This window comes from Eubalaena glacialis, chromosome 7, assembly GCF_028564815.1.
Source record: "Eubalaena glacialis isolate mEubGla1 chromosome 7, mEubGla1.1.hap2.+ XY, whole genome shotgun sequence".
Classification (NCBI taxonomy): Eukaryota; Metazoa; Chordata; class Mammalia; order Artiodactyla; family Balaenidae; genus Eubalaena; species Eubalaena glacialis.
In genome coordinates this window covers 19,717,623-19,734,933 of record NC_083722.1, presented here as the reverse complement: position 1 = coordinate 19,734,933, position 17,311 = coordinate 19,717,623, and the positions used below count along the sequence as shown (strand labels likewise).

Sequence of the window (17,311 nt, the reverse complement as noted above, 5' to 3'; positions counted from 1 at the left end):
GATTTAAATTATTTTCTCATTCCACTCATGAGCAGGGAGCCTGAGACTGTAAACACCACTAACCATCTTTCTCTGGGTTCTTTCCCTTCCCTATTTTGGATAAGCTAATAAGCTTCGTTATCTTAGCTCTCAAGGGTGTTGTTGAGATGAAGTCTTCGGAATCTCAAACCCCCAGAGAACAGGCATTGACAGCTCTTAAAACAGTATTACTACAGTAATTTCACCCTCACTCTGTACAATACTGGTTAAGAATCTGATGACTGTGGGCCTGTGTGCTGTGACTTATTCTGGGTAAGAAAGGAAAGACTAAAATCTAGGAGGCCCGGCTTAGAGAAAAAAATGAAATATGAGTAAATAGCCTGCAAGGAATAGAGCACCACACATAGTCTGAGAGAGAATGAGAGAAGAACATGGAACAGCATGAGAATGGTAAGAATAAAAAGCAGATTCTGCTTGCTGGCAGAAAACCCAAGGTCCAGTCTGAACACAGAAACCAGCAGAGGCCACAAATTGCCCTCAGTGTGTGCGGCCCGTGTTATGGGTTAGTTGCACCTGCCCAAAAAAGGTGTGTTGGAGTCCCAATTCCCAGCACCTCAGAGATGGGGAGATGGGGTCTTGACAGAGGTCATCAAGTTAAGACAAGGTCAACAGGATGGGCCTTGTTTGGAGATGGGGGTCTTGACAGAGGTCATCAAGACAAGGTCATCAGGATGGGCCCTAACGCACTATGATGTCTTTATAAAAAGGGGAAATTTGGACAAGAAAGAAGCACGCACAGAGGGAAGATGACACAGAGAGACACAGGGAGAAGACGGCCATCTATAAGCCAAGGAGAGAGGCCTGGAACCGTTCCTTCCCTCAGAGCCCTCAGAGGAACCAACCCTGCAAACACCTTGATTTCAGGCTTCTTGCCTCCAGAACTGAGATGACACATTTCTGTGGTTTAAACCACCAAGTTTGTGGTTCTCTGTGACGCCAGCCCTAGGAAACTACTCCAGCCTTTGTAAGGAGCTGAGTAAGTGTGCAAGACTCAGACGGGGGGCTGGGGAGGCTGGTGGTGGATGGAGTAACGTGGGGCTCAAATCCCAGACCCTCCACTTGAGCAAGAGTGAAGTTACAGAACCAGGAGGCTCTGTAAGCCAGTTTCCTCATGAACAGCATGGCTCGACTGTCTACCTCACAGGGCCATTGAAAGGACTAAACAAAACGCACGTAAGCACCAAGAACAGTACTCAGCTGTGGAAGGCACAATAACGGCCCTCAAAGAGGTCCTCATCCTAATCCCTGGAACCTGTGAACATATTACTTTACAAGGCAAAAGGGATTCTGCCGACGTGATTAAGTTAAGGACCTTGCGGTAAGGAGAGGATCCTGAATTACCCAGGTGGGCCCAATGTAACCACAAGGATGACTATAAGAGGGAGAGAGGCGGGTCAGAGGCAGAGTAGGGGATGTGATACAGAAGTGGAGGTTGGAGTGCTCTGGGGCCACAGACCACAGACTGCGGGCGGCTTCTAGAAGCTGGAAAAGGCAAGGAAAGCCCTAGAGTTCCTGAAGGAATGCAGCCCTGCAAACCTGTTTTGGACTTCTGACCTCCAGAACTGTAAGAATAAGTTTGTGTTGTTGTGTTTTGTTAAGTCCCTGAGTGTGGGGTGATTCGTTACAGCAGGCCACAAGAAAGTAATGCATCAGCTTATAAGGCGGTCAGTAAACGCGTCAGTAACCATCTTTCCCTGAACTCCTCCAGGAGCTCACAAGGTGGAGAAAGGAGGTCATAAAACGTGTGAAAAGAAAGACGTGAAGTAATGCAAAAGATGTCAAGGGGAAGGGCGAGACAAGGGCACGGGCCACGCTACGGGTTCAGGGGAGAGTGATGGAAGGCTGTGTGGTCCAACGGGCGCCATGGCATAAATAATACACGAGCCAGACCCCAGGAATGGCGGGACGTAAGTGGGCCTAGAGAGGGAAGCGGAAAATAGCTGGGGGGCAGCGGGGCGAGCAGCAGAGGCCTCGGGGCAAGAAAGCTGCCTTACAAGCTGCGTTTGTGCCCCATCGTCCAAGCTGCAGAGGTGGACCCAGCTTCCTTAGAAAGCCGGTCCCACCACGTTCTTAGTAAGATGCTCCAAGGTCCTTTCAAGAAGCCCCAGGGAAGACCACCTGACTGCACCTGGAAGAGCTCCAGGGCACACGTAACACCCCTGCACGGCAGGCTTGAGGCTGCAGGCCCTGGTGGGGCTCCAAAACAACGGCAGAGGGCCCAGGGCTCAGCCTCGATGCCCACCCTTCCTGTAAGCTCGCCATTCCCACAGCTGTAAGCGCACATGCGTGTTGTCTCTAGTTCAGGCGTCCCTCTCCTGACTCACATAGCCAATCCTACTTAACACCCTCGCTTGGTGACTAACGGACATCTCAGACTCAATGTGTCCAAAGCTGAGCTCCGACGTCTCGCCCCAATGCTGCTCCTCTCACCCCCTTCCCGTCTCAGTGGGTAGTTACTCCTTCCTTCCAGTGGCTCTGGCCAAAAGCCCTGGGGTCATCATTCCATCCTGTCTTTCTCTCACACCTCGTCTGTAATAATCTGTCAGGGAATCCAGTTGCCTCTACCTTCAAAATATATCCTTTATCAGAACACTCCTCACCGCCTGAACGGCTAGGGCTGGCCCATCAGCATCTCCCACATGAATCACTACCACAGCCTCCTAGCCCTCTGGGCTTCCACCATTGCCCCCCCACCTTCAGTCTATTCTCGGCACTGTGAATAGACTGAAAACCTTTGAAATGGAGCCCCGCCTCACACGCAGTAAAACCCCACTTAGTCCTTAAAATAGCTCCGTAGCCCACTGGATCCAGCAGCCTCCTCCTAAGACTCTCAGCACACGGGCCTCCTTGCTGATCTACACCTGTGTCAGGCATGCCCCTGACTCAGGATTTTTGCTTCAGCTGAATTCCCTCGCCTCCTTTGGTCTTTGCATCTCATGTCCTCAGTGAGGCCTACCCTGATGTTATAAGGTCCCCCCCAACTCATATAACCCCCCAGTACCTCAGAATGTGACTGCATTTGGAGATAGGGTCTTGAAAGAGGTTATTAAGGTTAAATGAGGTCATTAGGGTGGATCCCAGCCCAATATAACTAGTGTCTTCACAAGAAGAGACTAGGACACTGACAAGTTCAGAGCGAGGAGCATGTGGAGATGGGGGAAGACGGCCATCTACAAGCCAGAGAGAGAGGGGCCTCAGAAGAAACCAACCCTGCCCACACCTGGATAGCAGATTTCCGGCTTCCGGAACTTTGAGACCAGAAATTCCTATTGTTTAAGCCACCTAGTCTGTGATACTCTCTTATGGCGGCCCTAGCAAACCAGTACACCTGCCCACACTACTTATTTTGCATCTTGCCCCTTTTCTCTGGCCTCTGATCCTCTTAGCCTTCCTTCTCTACCTTTTTCTCCCTCATAGCATCCATGACTTCTAACATATTTATTTAGCTATGTTTTGTTTACAGGTTAGAACTCCCCTCCCACCCCTCACCCCCAAGTGAACTCCAAGAGGGCGGGAATCTTTCTTTTGTTGATTGCTGTATCGCAAGCACCTCCCACAGTGCGTGGCATAGCAGTTGCCCAGACAATCTCTAATGGATTAATGAAAGCTACAGCTCCCTCGGGTACTTGGACCTTATTGTTGGATTTGTATCTTCCTTCAGAGGGAGGATCCTGAAGGACAGGGTGAACAGTCACTTCACTGGGCTGACTCCAGGTGTCACAGAATAAATGCTCTAACAGCCCCCATCCCGCACTCCCAATTCTCCACTATTCTCTGTGTCAGTTAATAGATGGAGCTCTCTAATCAGGCCCCAAACCTGGAGACTGGTCCTGGACTGGTCCCTTCCCCTGCCCGATTCTTCTCCCCAGTTCTCCACTGACGAGTTCGTGACTCGAGGCCGGGGCACTCACTACCAGCCTCCTCGTGGACCACTGAAGCAGCCGGGGAGGTGCTTTAGATGCTCTGAAGTCACTCGTGCTCTCACCTTCCCTGACCCTTCCCGCCCTCCACCCCCAACACACATACACACACGCACGCACGCACCGGCCTGCTCGGCCTGCTCGCTTGTAATTGCATGTTGGTGTTCTGCCTCACCTACTGGATACTTTATGAGGCTTGAGACCGGGGCTATGCTCCCTAACGCCGGCACAGGGCTTGGCACAAAGCCGACGCTCCAAACGGATTTGTTGACCATCTCTTTTCTTGTTACCATGACTTTCCGCGTGGTGTATCCCGGAGCACTGGGGAGGGGGAGGTGACAGCTGGTTTCACTAGAGGGCAAAGCCCGATCGCCCCCTGGACCCGGCGCGCACTCACCTTGGCCGAGACGCCCCTCCAGCTGCAGAAGGCCTCGTAGGCGGCACGCACGGCGGCGCGGGCCTCGGGTACCCCGCAGTCGGCCACCAAGCCCAGCTCAGCGCCGCTGGCCGGGTCGTGCACGGGGAAGGTGGCGGCAGCCGAGAGCCAGCTGCCACCCACGAAGCCGTCGGTGCGCAGCAGGGCCGAGGAAAGGCCCGCCGGGCCCCGGGCGTAGCCGCGAATCCGGGCCACCGAGTAGTCGGCGCGGGGGCGCAGGACCCGGCTGGGAGGCGTCCGCGGGAGGTGCAGGGCCAGGCAGCTCCGCAGCCGAAAACAGGTCGCCATGGCCCAGGCGGCGGCGGCGGCGGCGGCAGGAAGCAAGCAAGCGAGCGTGCGCACCCGAGTGCAGGGATCCAGGCGGCGGCGGCGGCGGCGGCGGGGACGCGCCGGGTGGCGGCGGACGCGGGCTGAAGGTGGCCGAGACGCGGAGCAGCGCCCTCTCCCCGCGCTCTTCGCTCTGCATCTCCGCGCACTCTGGACCTTAACCCTGAGGGCCGGGCGGCTTGGCTTCCTGCGCGACCTGGGAAGGGTCGCTGGGAGAGGCACCTGAGGACCGCCGTGCCGTCACCTTTGTCCCTCTCGTTTGTAACTTTTCCTTAGCCCCTCAACCGCTGCAAGAGAACCGCTCTCTCTCCCCACCACTTCCCCAAACCGGCATTCCCCCGCCACCGGAATTTGTGCTTGGCCCATGGATATGCTGGTGTCTGCCCCAGCTTCTAAGGACATGATCACGATTCTTTATTGCCATAGCTCCTGTGCACTTAGGATTTGGGGCGAGGGTTCTCCGAGGGGGTGCAGTGTGGTCCACCGTTCTGCTGCCTGGATGGTTTTCTGGGTGTGTGTCTAAGTGTTCTCTCCATTAACTGGGAGCAGGGGTGCCCATGATATAAGCGCCTTTGGAGACGAACAGACTTGGATCTAAGCTCAGAATCTGTTGTTGGCAAGCTGTGTGACCTTCTACAAGTTATGTAACCTCCTTGCTCTCCTTTGTAGAATGGCACAATACCTACCCCATAGGTTTGTTGTGATTTAACGTATAATGCTCAGTACAGCATTACTCAGTACGTTAAATTCAGCAGTGTTCAAAGCCATGCTAGCTGCCCTGGTTCAAACAACTAGTAAGACTAAAGTTAGGCCACCTACTAGTCAGTGGGACCATTTTGTCAAAATCAATCAACCAAGGTGTAATCACAATTAGACTTGGCCTAAAACCCCAGAAGTAGCAAGGAAACCTCAACTACAATGAGGATAAAAATAAAAATAGCAGGCCTATACTCGGAATTTGTGGGTTCAAATGAAGCCTAACTCTATGTGTTGATTGGATCACTAGTCTCAAAAAACTCCCCTTCTGTATCTCTCCTGAGTGGAGAGTCTCTTGCTGGCTTTTGCAGAGCCTGTGGGCTCTTCACCTTTTCTAGATTTTTATTTGCAAAAGGCTGAGGCGGTACTTTATATTTTGACTTTGGTTTTTGCTGAGTCACTGTCACTCAGTCTTGAGTCAGTCACATTTGGCAGAAATGGGAATAGCACTTAATTAAATAGAGTTTAATCTTTTGTGTGAGTGGGTTCACTTTTTGGTTCTGTATTCTATTGAAGGAATTGGGAGGTGAGAGGCAGTCCTGATGGAGACCACAGCTGGTCGGGTATCACATTCGGGACTGGGGAGCTGGTGTGCTTCCACCTACTGCCTGCAGAGGGAGCTCTACGGATAGTTGATTTCTAAGAGTTGGGGAAATCCATTCTGCGGAGCAAAAACTAAGTCCCAGAAAAGTGAAGTCCGCTGTGGCTGCCTCTCTCGATCCAAAATTACTCTGCTTATTTTTTCAAGGTTCTATTTCAAACGGTGCCCACTCTGCCTAGGGCCCACAGGACTTTTAAGGGAACACAAAAATGTTGACCTTCTTATAAAATCAGAATAAAAAAATAAGCTTTTACGTTCAGTATTAATATATTAACCTTTATACCAATGCAGATGTAAAATGTGATTTTTTAAAAATGTGTTTATTTTTATGAAGGAAGGGACCCTCCCCCCCACGCCAACCAAGGCAAAAGTGCCCAGGGCCTAGGAAATTCACCACGTCCCCTGCCCTTCTCCCCAACTCACTGTTCTGTGCTCTTTGCAAGTTCCCATTTAGAGTGGGAAAAATTCCCTCCTGGTTCCGGGCTTGCTTCTAGGCTGCCCTGATGCCTCCCCGCCCAGAGCTGGCCAGTTGTGTTCACCAGGGCTTAAAAGGATAAGACCACCAGCTGACAGGGACCTTTCTTCCTTTCCCCTTGGCTTTCTCCTGTCCTGAGCACCTCCACCTCTAATTCTCACTTTCTCCATCCTCTCTCCCATGCACTATAAGGGCACTATGATGACAGCAACGTATTAGACTGTGCAGAAGTGAGCTGAAATTGTCTGCTTTATCTCAAAAGTTTCTGGACCTCAAAATTGTATCTCATTTAACTGCACAAGGAGACGCACCTTCACTTCAAAAGCCCTACCCTGTGTTGGCTTCATACACAAATCTAAATTGTTATAAAAGGTATATTACTGTATATCTGAGTGTAAAGTTTTTATTTTTAAATTCAATATGGAATATAGTTACTCAGTAGAAGTCTAAGGTGCATCTTTTAGAAAGGGAACATTTCTTTTGAATGATAATAGTTAACATTCATTAAACACTTACTGTATACCAGTCTCTTTTAAGCATGTTACCTATATACTCATCTTCACGGCAACCCTATATGGTAGGCATTATTATTATCCCCATTTTTATGGATAATTTTATAAGTAAGGAAACTGAGGCAAAGAAACTTTTAGTAACTTGTCCAAGGTCACCCCAATAGAAGGTAGCAGAACAGGGACCCAAATGAAACCCAAGGCCTTGTGGCTCTCAAGCCTGTATCTCCCCACTCATTCCTTAATATACCTGCATGTTTACTTCTCAGCTTGTGTCTCTATTTCCAGAAAAGCTCTAAATGGTAGACTCATGATGTCTATTTTATAACAAAGCCACCTGTATTAGGAAAAGAGGGCATGGGGTGGAAAGAAAAACAATTCCATACACCTTTGTCAGGTAGTTTTCTTAATATTGCCAGCTCTATTTTAACTTTCCTTTAAAAGTCATATCTTTGTTACAAGCAGCATTGTCCTACAAAGGCCCTATCTCATAACCATCACACTGTACTGCCTAAGAAAATAATTCCCTCCCTTTCTATTACATACCTAAAATTAAGTCATTCTGAATCTTAAACACAAAAAATATATGTAGTGAGAAATTTGGCATTAATATGGCTTAGTTACTGAACCCTGAACCCATTTCTTTCTCTGGTGCTTTTTGGATAGGTTTGTTTTATTAAATCTGATTAGATATTGTCTTCAGGCAGTGTTACATTTTCCCTGTCGACCCTTTGCAACCCTTTACTGTTGTCATTCATTGAATACTCCTGGGTGTTCTGGGCTTACCAGAGCCCTAAGTTATAATTGCCTCCCCCTCACTTGCAGGCTTTGGAAAGCCCGGAGTGAGAGGGGAGCAAACCCCATGGCCTCTGATGGCCAGAGGGGCATGGCAACCCGTACACGTTGTGTGTGTGGTGAGGGCTGGAGGACGTGGGGAGGGCATCCTCTGTCTGTGGAGGGGAGACTGCTGGCTCTTCAGCTCCAGCGGATGGTCACATCACATGGGAATGTCAGTTCATGTAGCCAGTTTTTTGTTTTGTTCTTTTAAAGAGAGGTAGAGATCTAGGTTTCTATGTGGATTTTCCCCATTAAAAAAAAGTTGGCCTAAATTTATAAAACACCCTATTTGCCAAACAAAACACATCAGCTTATGGCCTCTGACCTACAAACAGTCAGGAGCAGTGGGGCCTCATGCCGTCAGGGTCGAGGGAGAGCTCTAGGATTCCTTTCCTTGGGGCTTTGCAGATGCAGAGTTAGGGTTACAGACGAAACTTGGCAGACACCTAAGGGTCTCAAATCATCCCATCTTCTATTCTCTTCCGTTTGGCTAACCTGAGAAGGAATACCGTGTCCTCCCACTCTTTTAAAATCTCCTTTCTTGTTTTTAAGGTATAATATGCATAATTCGAGCTTTAAGATCACCATCATTTCTATGAAGAGTTAAACCTAATGTTTCCCATGGGTTAAGTGCTATAGATTGGATACTTTGTCAGGTGTATTTGGAACCTAGCATTTTCTGAATCCTTCTTTCTTGGTCCTAAATCTGTCTCTCCCCACTTGCCCCTCCACTCCCCACCCACCGACAGTGGTATCGGCATCTTTGTGTGGGCTGCAGGAATCTGACCAGGCAGCAGGCTCTGGATAAGCCCTATAAGAATAGCCAGAGATAAAAAGACCAGGAGTGGTTGCAGCTGTGTAATCTCACACAAGTGTCATAATTTGTTGCCAGATACTGAAAGAAGCTGGTTCCACCTGACCATCATAAAAGCTTTCCCAGTACTTGTGGCGATAAAAAGACCAGGAGTGGTTGCAGCTGTGTAATCTCACACAAGTGTCGTAATTTGTTGCCAGATACTGAAAGAGAAGCTGGTTCCAGCTGACCATCATAAAAGCTTTCCCAGCACTTGTGGCGTCCGAGGCTAAGGAAACAGGGTAACCAGATGTATGTGTGGAAAGATGCAAGAGAAATCAGCTTTTGTAAGGTGAGGTGGTCCAATATACTGATTATCAATAGAGACAGGTGAGTCTTTTTTTTTTTTTAAAGAAAGCAAAGAATATTTGGAGACAACTCTGCTTGTGTCTCCGTCCAGATTTCATGTTAAAAAGAAATCCAGGGGAAACCGGGGTCAGAAGATGGGAATGCACCACCTGGAGGCATTTAGATTTCAGTTTATCGCTTTTTTCTTTCCCAGGTGGAGTTTGTTTGCTGTTCTGGTGAAGTTAAACAGTAGTTAAACAGTTGACTTCACTGGAAAATGATATTATTTTGAAATGAGGCTGGGTTTCCCATGTCAGTGACCTGCTTAGCGGGAGAGCAGTGGGTCTGGACCAGGATTTCAGACTCCGTGCTGCCGCAGCTCTGAGCATTTCTCGTCACCATAGGAGCAGGGAGTAATGAGAGCATGTCTACTTTCAGATTCTGGTCAGGAGTGCTGATTGCACTGGGCTCCCTCTGCCCTAGAAGTTCACCGTGTGGCATTTCAACACACATAGAAATAGGTAAGTGCTGACCCCTTGTCATGGTATTAAGGACAGTATATCTGTCAGAAATGTTAAGGAAGGGATTTAAAGTCTAACCCGTGTATTGATAATGAGTTTCCCTGCTGCACTGAGCCGTGGGGCAGTGGAGAAGAAAAAGCCAGAGATGGAGTCATCCAGGATTGGGGATTGACTATTGGGGTAAGGTCCGTGGAGGAGCAGGAAACCTCTTTAGTCACTTGGTCCCTGGCTGTTTCTCCGCGTGGGGAAATAGGAACTGGATAAACTCGGGATTCCCATGAAGCAGAAGAACTGACAGTGGGAGAGGAGAAAGACGGGTGGAATATGGTAGGAGTGAGGAGTTTATGCTTGTTTTTACATTTCCAAGTATATGTAAAGGACCATGTGTGGCCACAGGAGTGGGTCCCCTGAGTCAAGTGGCTTTAAAGATGGTTGGCTTTAGGGAGGGCAAGGAATGGTCCCTGGCACTAGAAATGCCCAGAATGATGGCAGGATTCGGGGAACACAGGGGTACAGCAAGCTAGTGCCTATGAGCTCAGGGGTGAAGGCTGAGTTACCTGGATATAGGTAAATGGTAACACAAAAAGTTGTTTCTTGGACACAATGTATTTGTAATGTTTTTTTAACTCTTTAGATAAAAACAATAACAATATTTTATAGTTATGCTACTTCCAGAAGATTCAAAGCAGAACAAGATTACAAATAAAATATGAAAATTTATCAATGCAAAACAGACCTAGAATATTGAGCTCAGCTGGGCAAGAACTATATTATCACAGAATTCTATGATTTGAAAGGACACTAGAGGTCACTGAGTCCAGTTCCTTTATTTTACAGCAGAGGAAACTGATCCCAGGGAGTTTTCACAGCTCACTTGTTAGTGACCTGGTCAAGAATTACATATCCTGACAGCTGGTCCAGTGTTCTTTCCATTAAACATCTATTGCTGGGCTTCCCTGGTGGCGCAGTGGTTAAGGATCAGCCTGCCATTGCAGGGGACACAGGTTCGAGCCCTGGTCTGGAAAGATCTCACATGCCGTGGAGCAACTAAGCTTGTGCACCACAACTACTGAGCCTGCGCTCTAGAGCCCGCGAGCCACAACTACTGAAGCCCGCGCGCCTAGAGCCTGTGCTCCGCAACAAGAGAAGCCACCGCAATGAGAAGCCCGCGCACCGCAACGAAGAGTAGCCTCCGCTCACGGCAACTAGAGAAAAGCCCACGCGCAGCAATGAAGACCCAATGCAGCCAAAAATAAATAAAATAAATTTATTTAAAAAAACAAACATCTATTGCTAAAAGGGAGTCAGGAGACAGTGGAAAAGGAAATTGGACCTAGGTTCTAGTACCAGCTCTGCTGTAAACTACATGGGTGACTCACTCTCTTCCTCTTCTGCAAAATGAGGGGGCTGAATTTCTTAATGAATTCTAAATTATTTTGCACATCTAAGTTCTATGAAAATGAAATTGCTGAAATTATAGCAGTGGGCCAAAGAGGAACAAATTTAAGTGGGAATATTCAAGGTTTTAATCTTTAGATTTTAAAAATTAGACATGAAATCTAAAAATTTTTAAAAATCAGATAATTCCTTGTTTCTTCAGTAGTTGCAAAACAAAGGTGCTAATAATATGTTAATATATATTAATCTAATATATGCTCAATATAAAACATGTAACAATAAATAATAAACATGTTTATGTGGACATAATTGAAGGCAACTCCTAATCTGCGCACTGAATATTTTTATATAAAAGGCGATTAAAACAACACTTATTTACTAATAACTTAGATTTCATAAATATCTTGGTTCTTGTTTTCACCTCTTATGTAGGGCCTGTGTGGATGGTTGACATTTATGTGAGTTAATTATTAGAATTGGCCTCACTCAGTGATTTGGTTTATAAATCACTGGAATCCTATATACAGGTTATTTGTGTGGGCTGTGACCTTGTCTCTCTTATGGTGTAAATGCTTACAATATGGTAGTGGCTATATTTTTGTTGTATGAATTTAAAAAAAAAAATTGGATGTGACTTCCAGTAGAAATAAGGTATCACCTTTGAATGTCTCTTCATAATTAGTGTTCGTCTTCCTATTGATTCTAAGGAGATTCAGGGTGTGGGTGCGCGTATCTTATGGGTGTGGGCATGTGGGTGGAGCGGGTGGCTTTCTGAGACTTTTTTTGTCCTTCTAAAGTAGTCCAGTGATGAGGAAACACTTGAGGGACACTGATTCAGTCCATGGTTTAGGCCCTGTATTGTATTTCCTACTTGGGTTTATCTACCCCAGTGGGCTGTTGAAGCAAAATATGATGATGACAACTTCTGTTTATTGAGTTCCTGCCATGTGTCAGCCATGAGCTCCTCACTTAGCATTTATTTTCTGTGATTCTCTTAACAAACCTGTAAGGTGGATGTTAATTACTTAATTTTACATAGGTGGGAACTGAGGCCTTGGAGAGGTGAAGTAACTTACCGAAGGTCATAAGAGCTAGTTAAGCAGAAACTTTAAATCATCATGCAATTTTGATTTGTATTATAACAACATAAATATTGTTTGAATCTAATTATAGCTAATGAAAATTACTAGTGCAAAGTTAACTTTCATTTCCCACTTCCTTGACAGTTACAACCACAAAATTATATATTTTCCTTTTAAAGTGATCTCTAGGAAATTCTGTTTTCAGTTATAGTTGAATTTAATTGATTTATGTATTTATTTCTCTCAGGTCACAGAGCTCTGGAGTTTCTCCACCTTCAGGATAGGACTGTTAACTACAAAGAGGTAAGAAGTTTGATTTTTTTTTTTCTTCCTTGGGCATTAACTTTCTCTCGTAGGTGAAAAACAAAGGTCCTAACAGATATTGAAATAGTAATTTTAAGAGTCATTTATATGTCTTTATAAAACATTAATATTTGGGGTTAAATGTATATGTCTCCTCTAGCACAACTTGAACATATATAATAATTTAAATAATATCATTGAAATATTTTAATTATATGAATGATAGTTTGAAAAATATTTGAGAGCATTTAAATTTAAATCTTATTTGTTCTTATAAAGAAAGGTTATACCTAAGATGAGCCATTTATTTTCCACTTCTTATCTCTGTGTGCTGTATAAAAATTGCATCACCGTGAGAAGAAGGAAGTATTTATTGAGAAGTATGCCTTGAGATAATCCTTCCAATTTTTCTGCCTACTGTATTCATGGTAGGACTAGCTGATGGCTCACCTTTACCCATCCTCAAATTAGTTGAACCCATTCTGGCCCTATACACTATTTCTAGTTCTATAGGTAAATAAAACTTTGTGACAAAGATGATTCTTAAATATTACCTTTGAGAGAAGTGGTTAAATTCCCTCACGACATCAGAATTGGGACTTCCTTGGTGGTCCAGTGGGTAAGAATGCAAGCTCCCAGTGCAGGGGGCCTGGGTTCGATCCCTGGTCGGGGAACTAGATCCCGCATGCACGCCACAACTAAGACCTGGTGCAGCCTAAATAAATAAATAAATATTTAAAACAAAAAAAAAACAGAATTGGATCAAATTATTTACCAGTGAGTCTTGACAATCCAGTATGGAAATCAGTATGGTTAAAAAAAACAACAACAGAACTGAAATCTAGCATCATCCGTAAATCACTTTTAGTCATTAGTTTCAACTTCCTTATTCACCAATTTAACAGGCCCTCTAGGAAAAAAAAACAGCATTTATATTTGATTGTCATCTTCCTTGACCCCTGATAGAAAGTCGACAGGAAAGAGGAGAAGCAAGAATCTAATTCATGGTGTGAACAATCAATCCTGAGCAGAGTGATTTTCTAGTAGAGGCATTCAAGCTCCTATCACTAACTTAAAGCATGTTAAATGGACATACATACTTCCCCTCAGCATTGGTCTTAATCCAAAGACTGATGTCATCATTGGAAATGCCCTGAGGACACACACCTCTCCCTTTTAACTTATGAAGACAGATAGGGATTACTTTACCTTTTATCATGTTGTCAAAAAATCCCTTTTCAAGGATTGGTGATCTATTTTATATCTCCATATGTGGGAATCTTAGGAGTTTCTCTTTCTCCCTACTAAAACCTGCTCTTTGGTGACTGCTGGACTCATCGGTCCAGTTTGGTGAAAGGATACAGAGGCAGGTTACCCGAAGGATGCTAGACAGACCCCCACAGGCTGGCGGTATCTCAGCAAGCCCTGCACACTCGGGGTCTGAGTTTTGTTGGTTCTGGGATTATCATTTGCTGATACATCCAGATGTGACTACATTTTAATGACTTTGACCTACCCTAATCAAGTTAATAAGAGACTAATGCATAAAGCTGAGAAAACCAGCTTATTAAGTTATAAGAACTGTAAGAACCAAGTGTACCTCACATTGGTGGTCATTATGGCCCTGATTTTATTCTCTTTCTACAACAATAAACAGAATGTGGTACGTTAACCAGGAAATCAAAACAAGGGTATTTGGTTGGTTGCTGTCCTCTCTTTGCTCTGCTCCTCCCTCACTGCCCATAGAATAGATTTCATCTTTTCTGATTATAAAACTAATAGAAACGCATTGTAAAAAAAAAAAAAAAAATCTTAGAAATAACTAATGTTAAATTAACATTTTGCTTTAAATCATGCCAGGCATTTTCTCTGCATTTATTAGCACTTTCTCTCTTTTTTTAAGTTACGCGTTATTTTGTAAACTTGCCTTTTTTGTCATTTACCATATCAGAGATATAGTCATATATCTGTTCATGTCCATATCAGTAGAGATCTTCAGAATAATTTTAAACCATTACATAATTTTCTGTACCATAATTTATTTAACCAGTTCCTTATTTTAACTTTTTATTTTGAAATAATTTAAAACTGATAGACAAGTTGAAAAAATTAGACAAATAATTCCTGTATGCCTTTTACCCTATTTCCCCAGTTGTCGATAACTTATCCTATTTGCCTTTTGAGCCTCTGTATACGTATTGATTTTCCCCTGAGCCATTTGAGAGTTAGTTGCTGACGTGGTAATCATTACCCTTCAACACACCCTTGTGTACAGTAGTTCCCCTCATCCTTGGGGGATACATCCCAAGACTTTCAGTGGATGCCTGAAACCGTGGATAGTACTGAACCTCATATATACTGTATTTTCCTATACATATGTTCATACTTATGATAAAGCTTAATTTATGAATTAGGCACAGTAAGAGAAACAACAATGACTAATAATAAAGTAGAACAATTATAACAATATACTGTAATAAAATTATGTGAATATGGTCTTTCTATCAAAATATTGTACAAATTTAATGTCTTTTCCATTTTATCTAAGCACTTAATCACACACTGTGGCTGTAGCTTTTACAGTTTGAGGTGCAGCAGCAAAATTAGCACAAATTTCCTTTTCCTTCTTCACAATTTCATGACTAGAAGATTTGTTCTTACTGTACAGTAGTTCTTACTGTATATCTTGCAAACTCATCATACACTTTCTTCCCTTATTAAGTCTACAGTGTTCACCTTTTCACTTAAAGGAAGCACTTTACAGCTTCTCTTCAGCATATCCAAATTGCCAGCATCATTATTCTTGTGCTTTGGGACCATTATGGAGCAAGATAAGAGCTACTTTAACCCAAGCACTGTGCTACCTTGATAGTAGATCTAATAGTAGAGACTAATGGGCAGGATATACTGGACAAAGGGATGATTCACGTTCCAGGCAGACAGAGCAGGATGGCTCGAGATTTCATCATGATACTCAGAATGGCACCCAATTTAAAAACTATGAATTGTTTATTTCTGGAATTTTCCATTTAATATTTTTGAACCATGGGTAACTGAAACCAAGGAAAGCAAAACCATGGATAAGGAGGGACTATATTTCCTAAAAACAAGGACACCATATATATACATATACATATATATAACTACTATATGTATCTATATAACTACAGTATAATAATCACAATCAGGAAATCAACATTGAAATAACACTATCACCCAATCCTCAGGCTCTTACAAATTTCACCAGTTGTCTCAATATACTTTATGGTTCCAGGAGCATGTGTTTAGTTGTCTGATCTCCTCCAACCTGTAACAGTTCCTCAGGCCTACCTTGTCTTTATTGTCCTCAATAGTTTGAAAAAGTACAGTCCAGTAACTCTGTAGAATGCAACTTCATTTGGTTTTGCCTGATGGTTCTTCATGATTAGATTCTCCTGCAGGTTATTTTTGGGCAAAAATATTATAGACCATTGAAGTGATGCTGTATTCTTCTCATTGCCTTTTACCAGAAGGCACATGATGTCAACTTGTACCATTTCTGAACTTTTATTTCAGCTATTGTATTTTTCAGTTCTATAATTTCCATTCAGTTCTTCTTTATATCTTCTATTTCTTTGACTCTTTTTTTTTGTTTCAACTGTGTTCGTAATTGTTCACTGAAGCATTTTTATGATGGCTACTTTAAAATATTTGTCAGATAATTCAAAAAATTCTGCCATCTCAATGCTGGCATCTACTGATTATCTCTTTTCATTCCTTTTGACATCTTTCTAGTTCTTGGTATGATGAGTGATCTTTGATTGAAACCTGGACATTTTAGGTATTAGGTTATGAGACTCTGGATCTTATTTAAACTTCCTGTTTTAGTTGTCTTCTTCTGATACCACTCAGTTCGGGGAAGGGGTCAGGGGACACTGCCTCCTAACTGCCAGCTGGTTTTAGAATTCAAGGTTCCCCACTGGGCCTGCCCTGATGCCTCTCTGGCCAGGAGGGGTAGGAGTGCCTAATTGCTGCTTCTCACCATGGCCTCTACTGATGTCAGAAGGCAGAGGTGGCCTCTTATCGCTGGCTGGAGGTGGATGTCCTGACCTCCCCTGGGCTTCTTTTGACACTGCCCCCCTCCCCAGTGGGGATGGGGAGAGATTCCTTGTTACTGCCAGTTGGGATTGGATGCCTAGGCTCTCTTCATGGTCTCACTGACATCAAAGGGTAGGGGTAGGGGGGCAGGATGGCAGGGATGAAAGTCCTGGCTTCCTCCTTAGCCTTTTCTGATACCACTGTAGTTGGGGCACTGGGGCACCTTACTGCAGCCTCGTGAGGGGACAAGTCTAGGCTCCCCACTAGACCTTAGCTGGTGGTGAGGAAGGGTGGGGCCGCAGGTTTTTCTGTGGTGTTTACCTGGAGTAGAGAGGTTATTGTGTAGAAGTCCTCTGTCTTGCTAGGCTGTCCGTTTCCTGGTTCTGTGGCTAGAGAGAGCAGGCTTTTGTTGTGGCATTGTTTTGTTTTGTCTATACCCATTGGAGTTTCTTGGTGGCTGGCTTTTCCATTATCCAGTTTGGGATATATGAAGTAAAAAGAAAATCCACAGAACTCACCACAGTGTTATTCTTCAGGTCCTGAGTTTCTTAGCCAATCTGCATACTTATCTCCACCTTTGAGTCATCTTATATTCGTTCTGTATACAATGCCCAGGGTTTCAGTTGTATTTAGCAAGAAGAATAGGGAAAAGTACACCCACTTCTGGAAGCAGAAGTCCTATTGATGTTAATTTTATCACTTGGTTAAGATGGTGTCTGCCACATTTTTATATTGGAAAGTTAATAAATATTTTCTACTTTTTAAATTAATTAGGAAGTAAATATTTTGTGAGGAGATATATTGAAGTAATGTAAATATCCTGTTTCTCATCAAACTTTTTAGCATCCATTGATTATTCTTGCCTGAAATAATTTTGACGGTTGCCAAA

General features: G+C 44.3%; 2 protein-coding genes across 2 annotated transcripts in view; one reads left to right on the top strand and one right to left on the bottom strand.

The window, feature by feature from the left end:
- The window catches only part of ALDH5A1 (aldehyde dehydrogenase 5 family member A1), a 33,590-nt gene extending 28,731 nt beyond the window's left edge, over positions 1-4,859 (bottom strand). The window contains exon 1 of the mRNA XM_061195766.1: positions 4,357-4,859. Coding sequence (XP_061051749.1) covers positions 4,357-4,683 — 327 coding nt within the window. The 5' untranslated portion in view covers positions 4,684-4,859. The remainder of the gene's footprint in view (positions 1-4,356) is intronic.
- Positions 4,860-9,465: 4,606 nt separating this feature from the next.
- The window catches only part of GPLD1 (glycosylphosphatidylinositol specific phospholipase D1), a 47,019-nt gene continuing 39,173 nt past the window's right edge, over positions 9,466-17,311 (top strand). Inside the window, exons 1-2 of the mRNA XM_061194874.1 lie at positions 9,466-9,562; positions 12,290-12,345. Of these exons, the coding sequence (XP_061050857.1) occupies positions 9,466-9,562; positions 12,290-12,345 (153 nt within the window). The remainder of the gene's footprint in view (positions 9,563-12,289; positions 12,346-17,311) is intronic.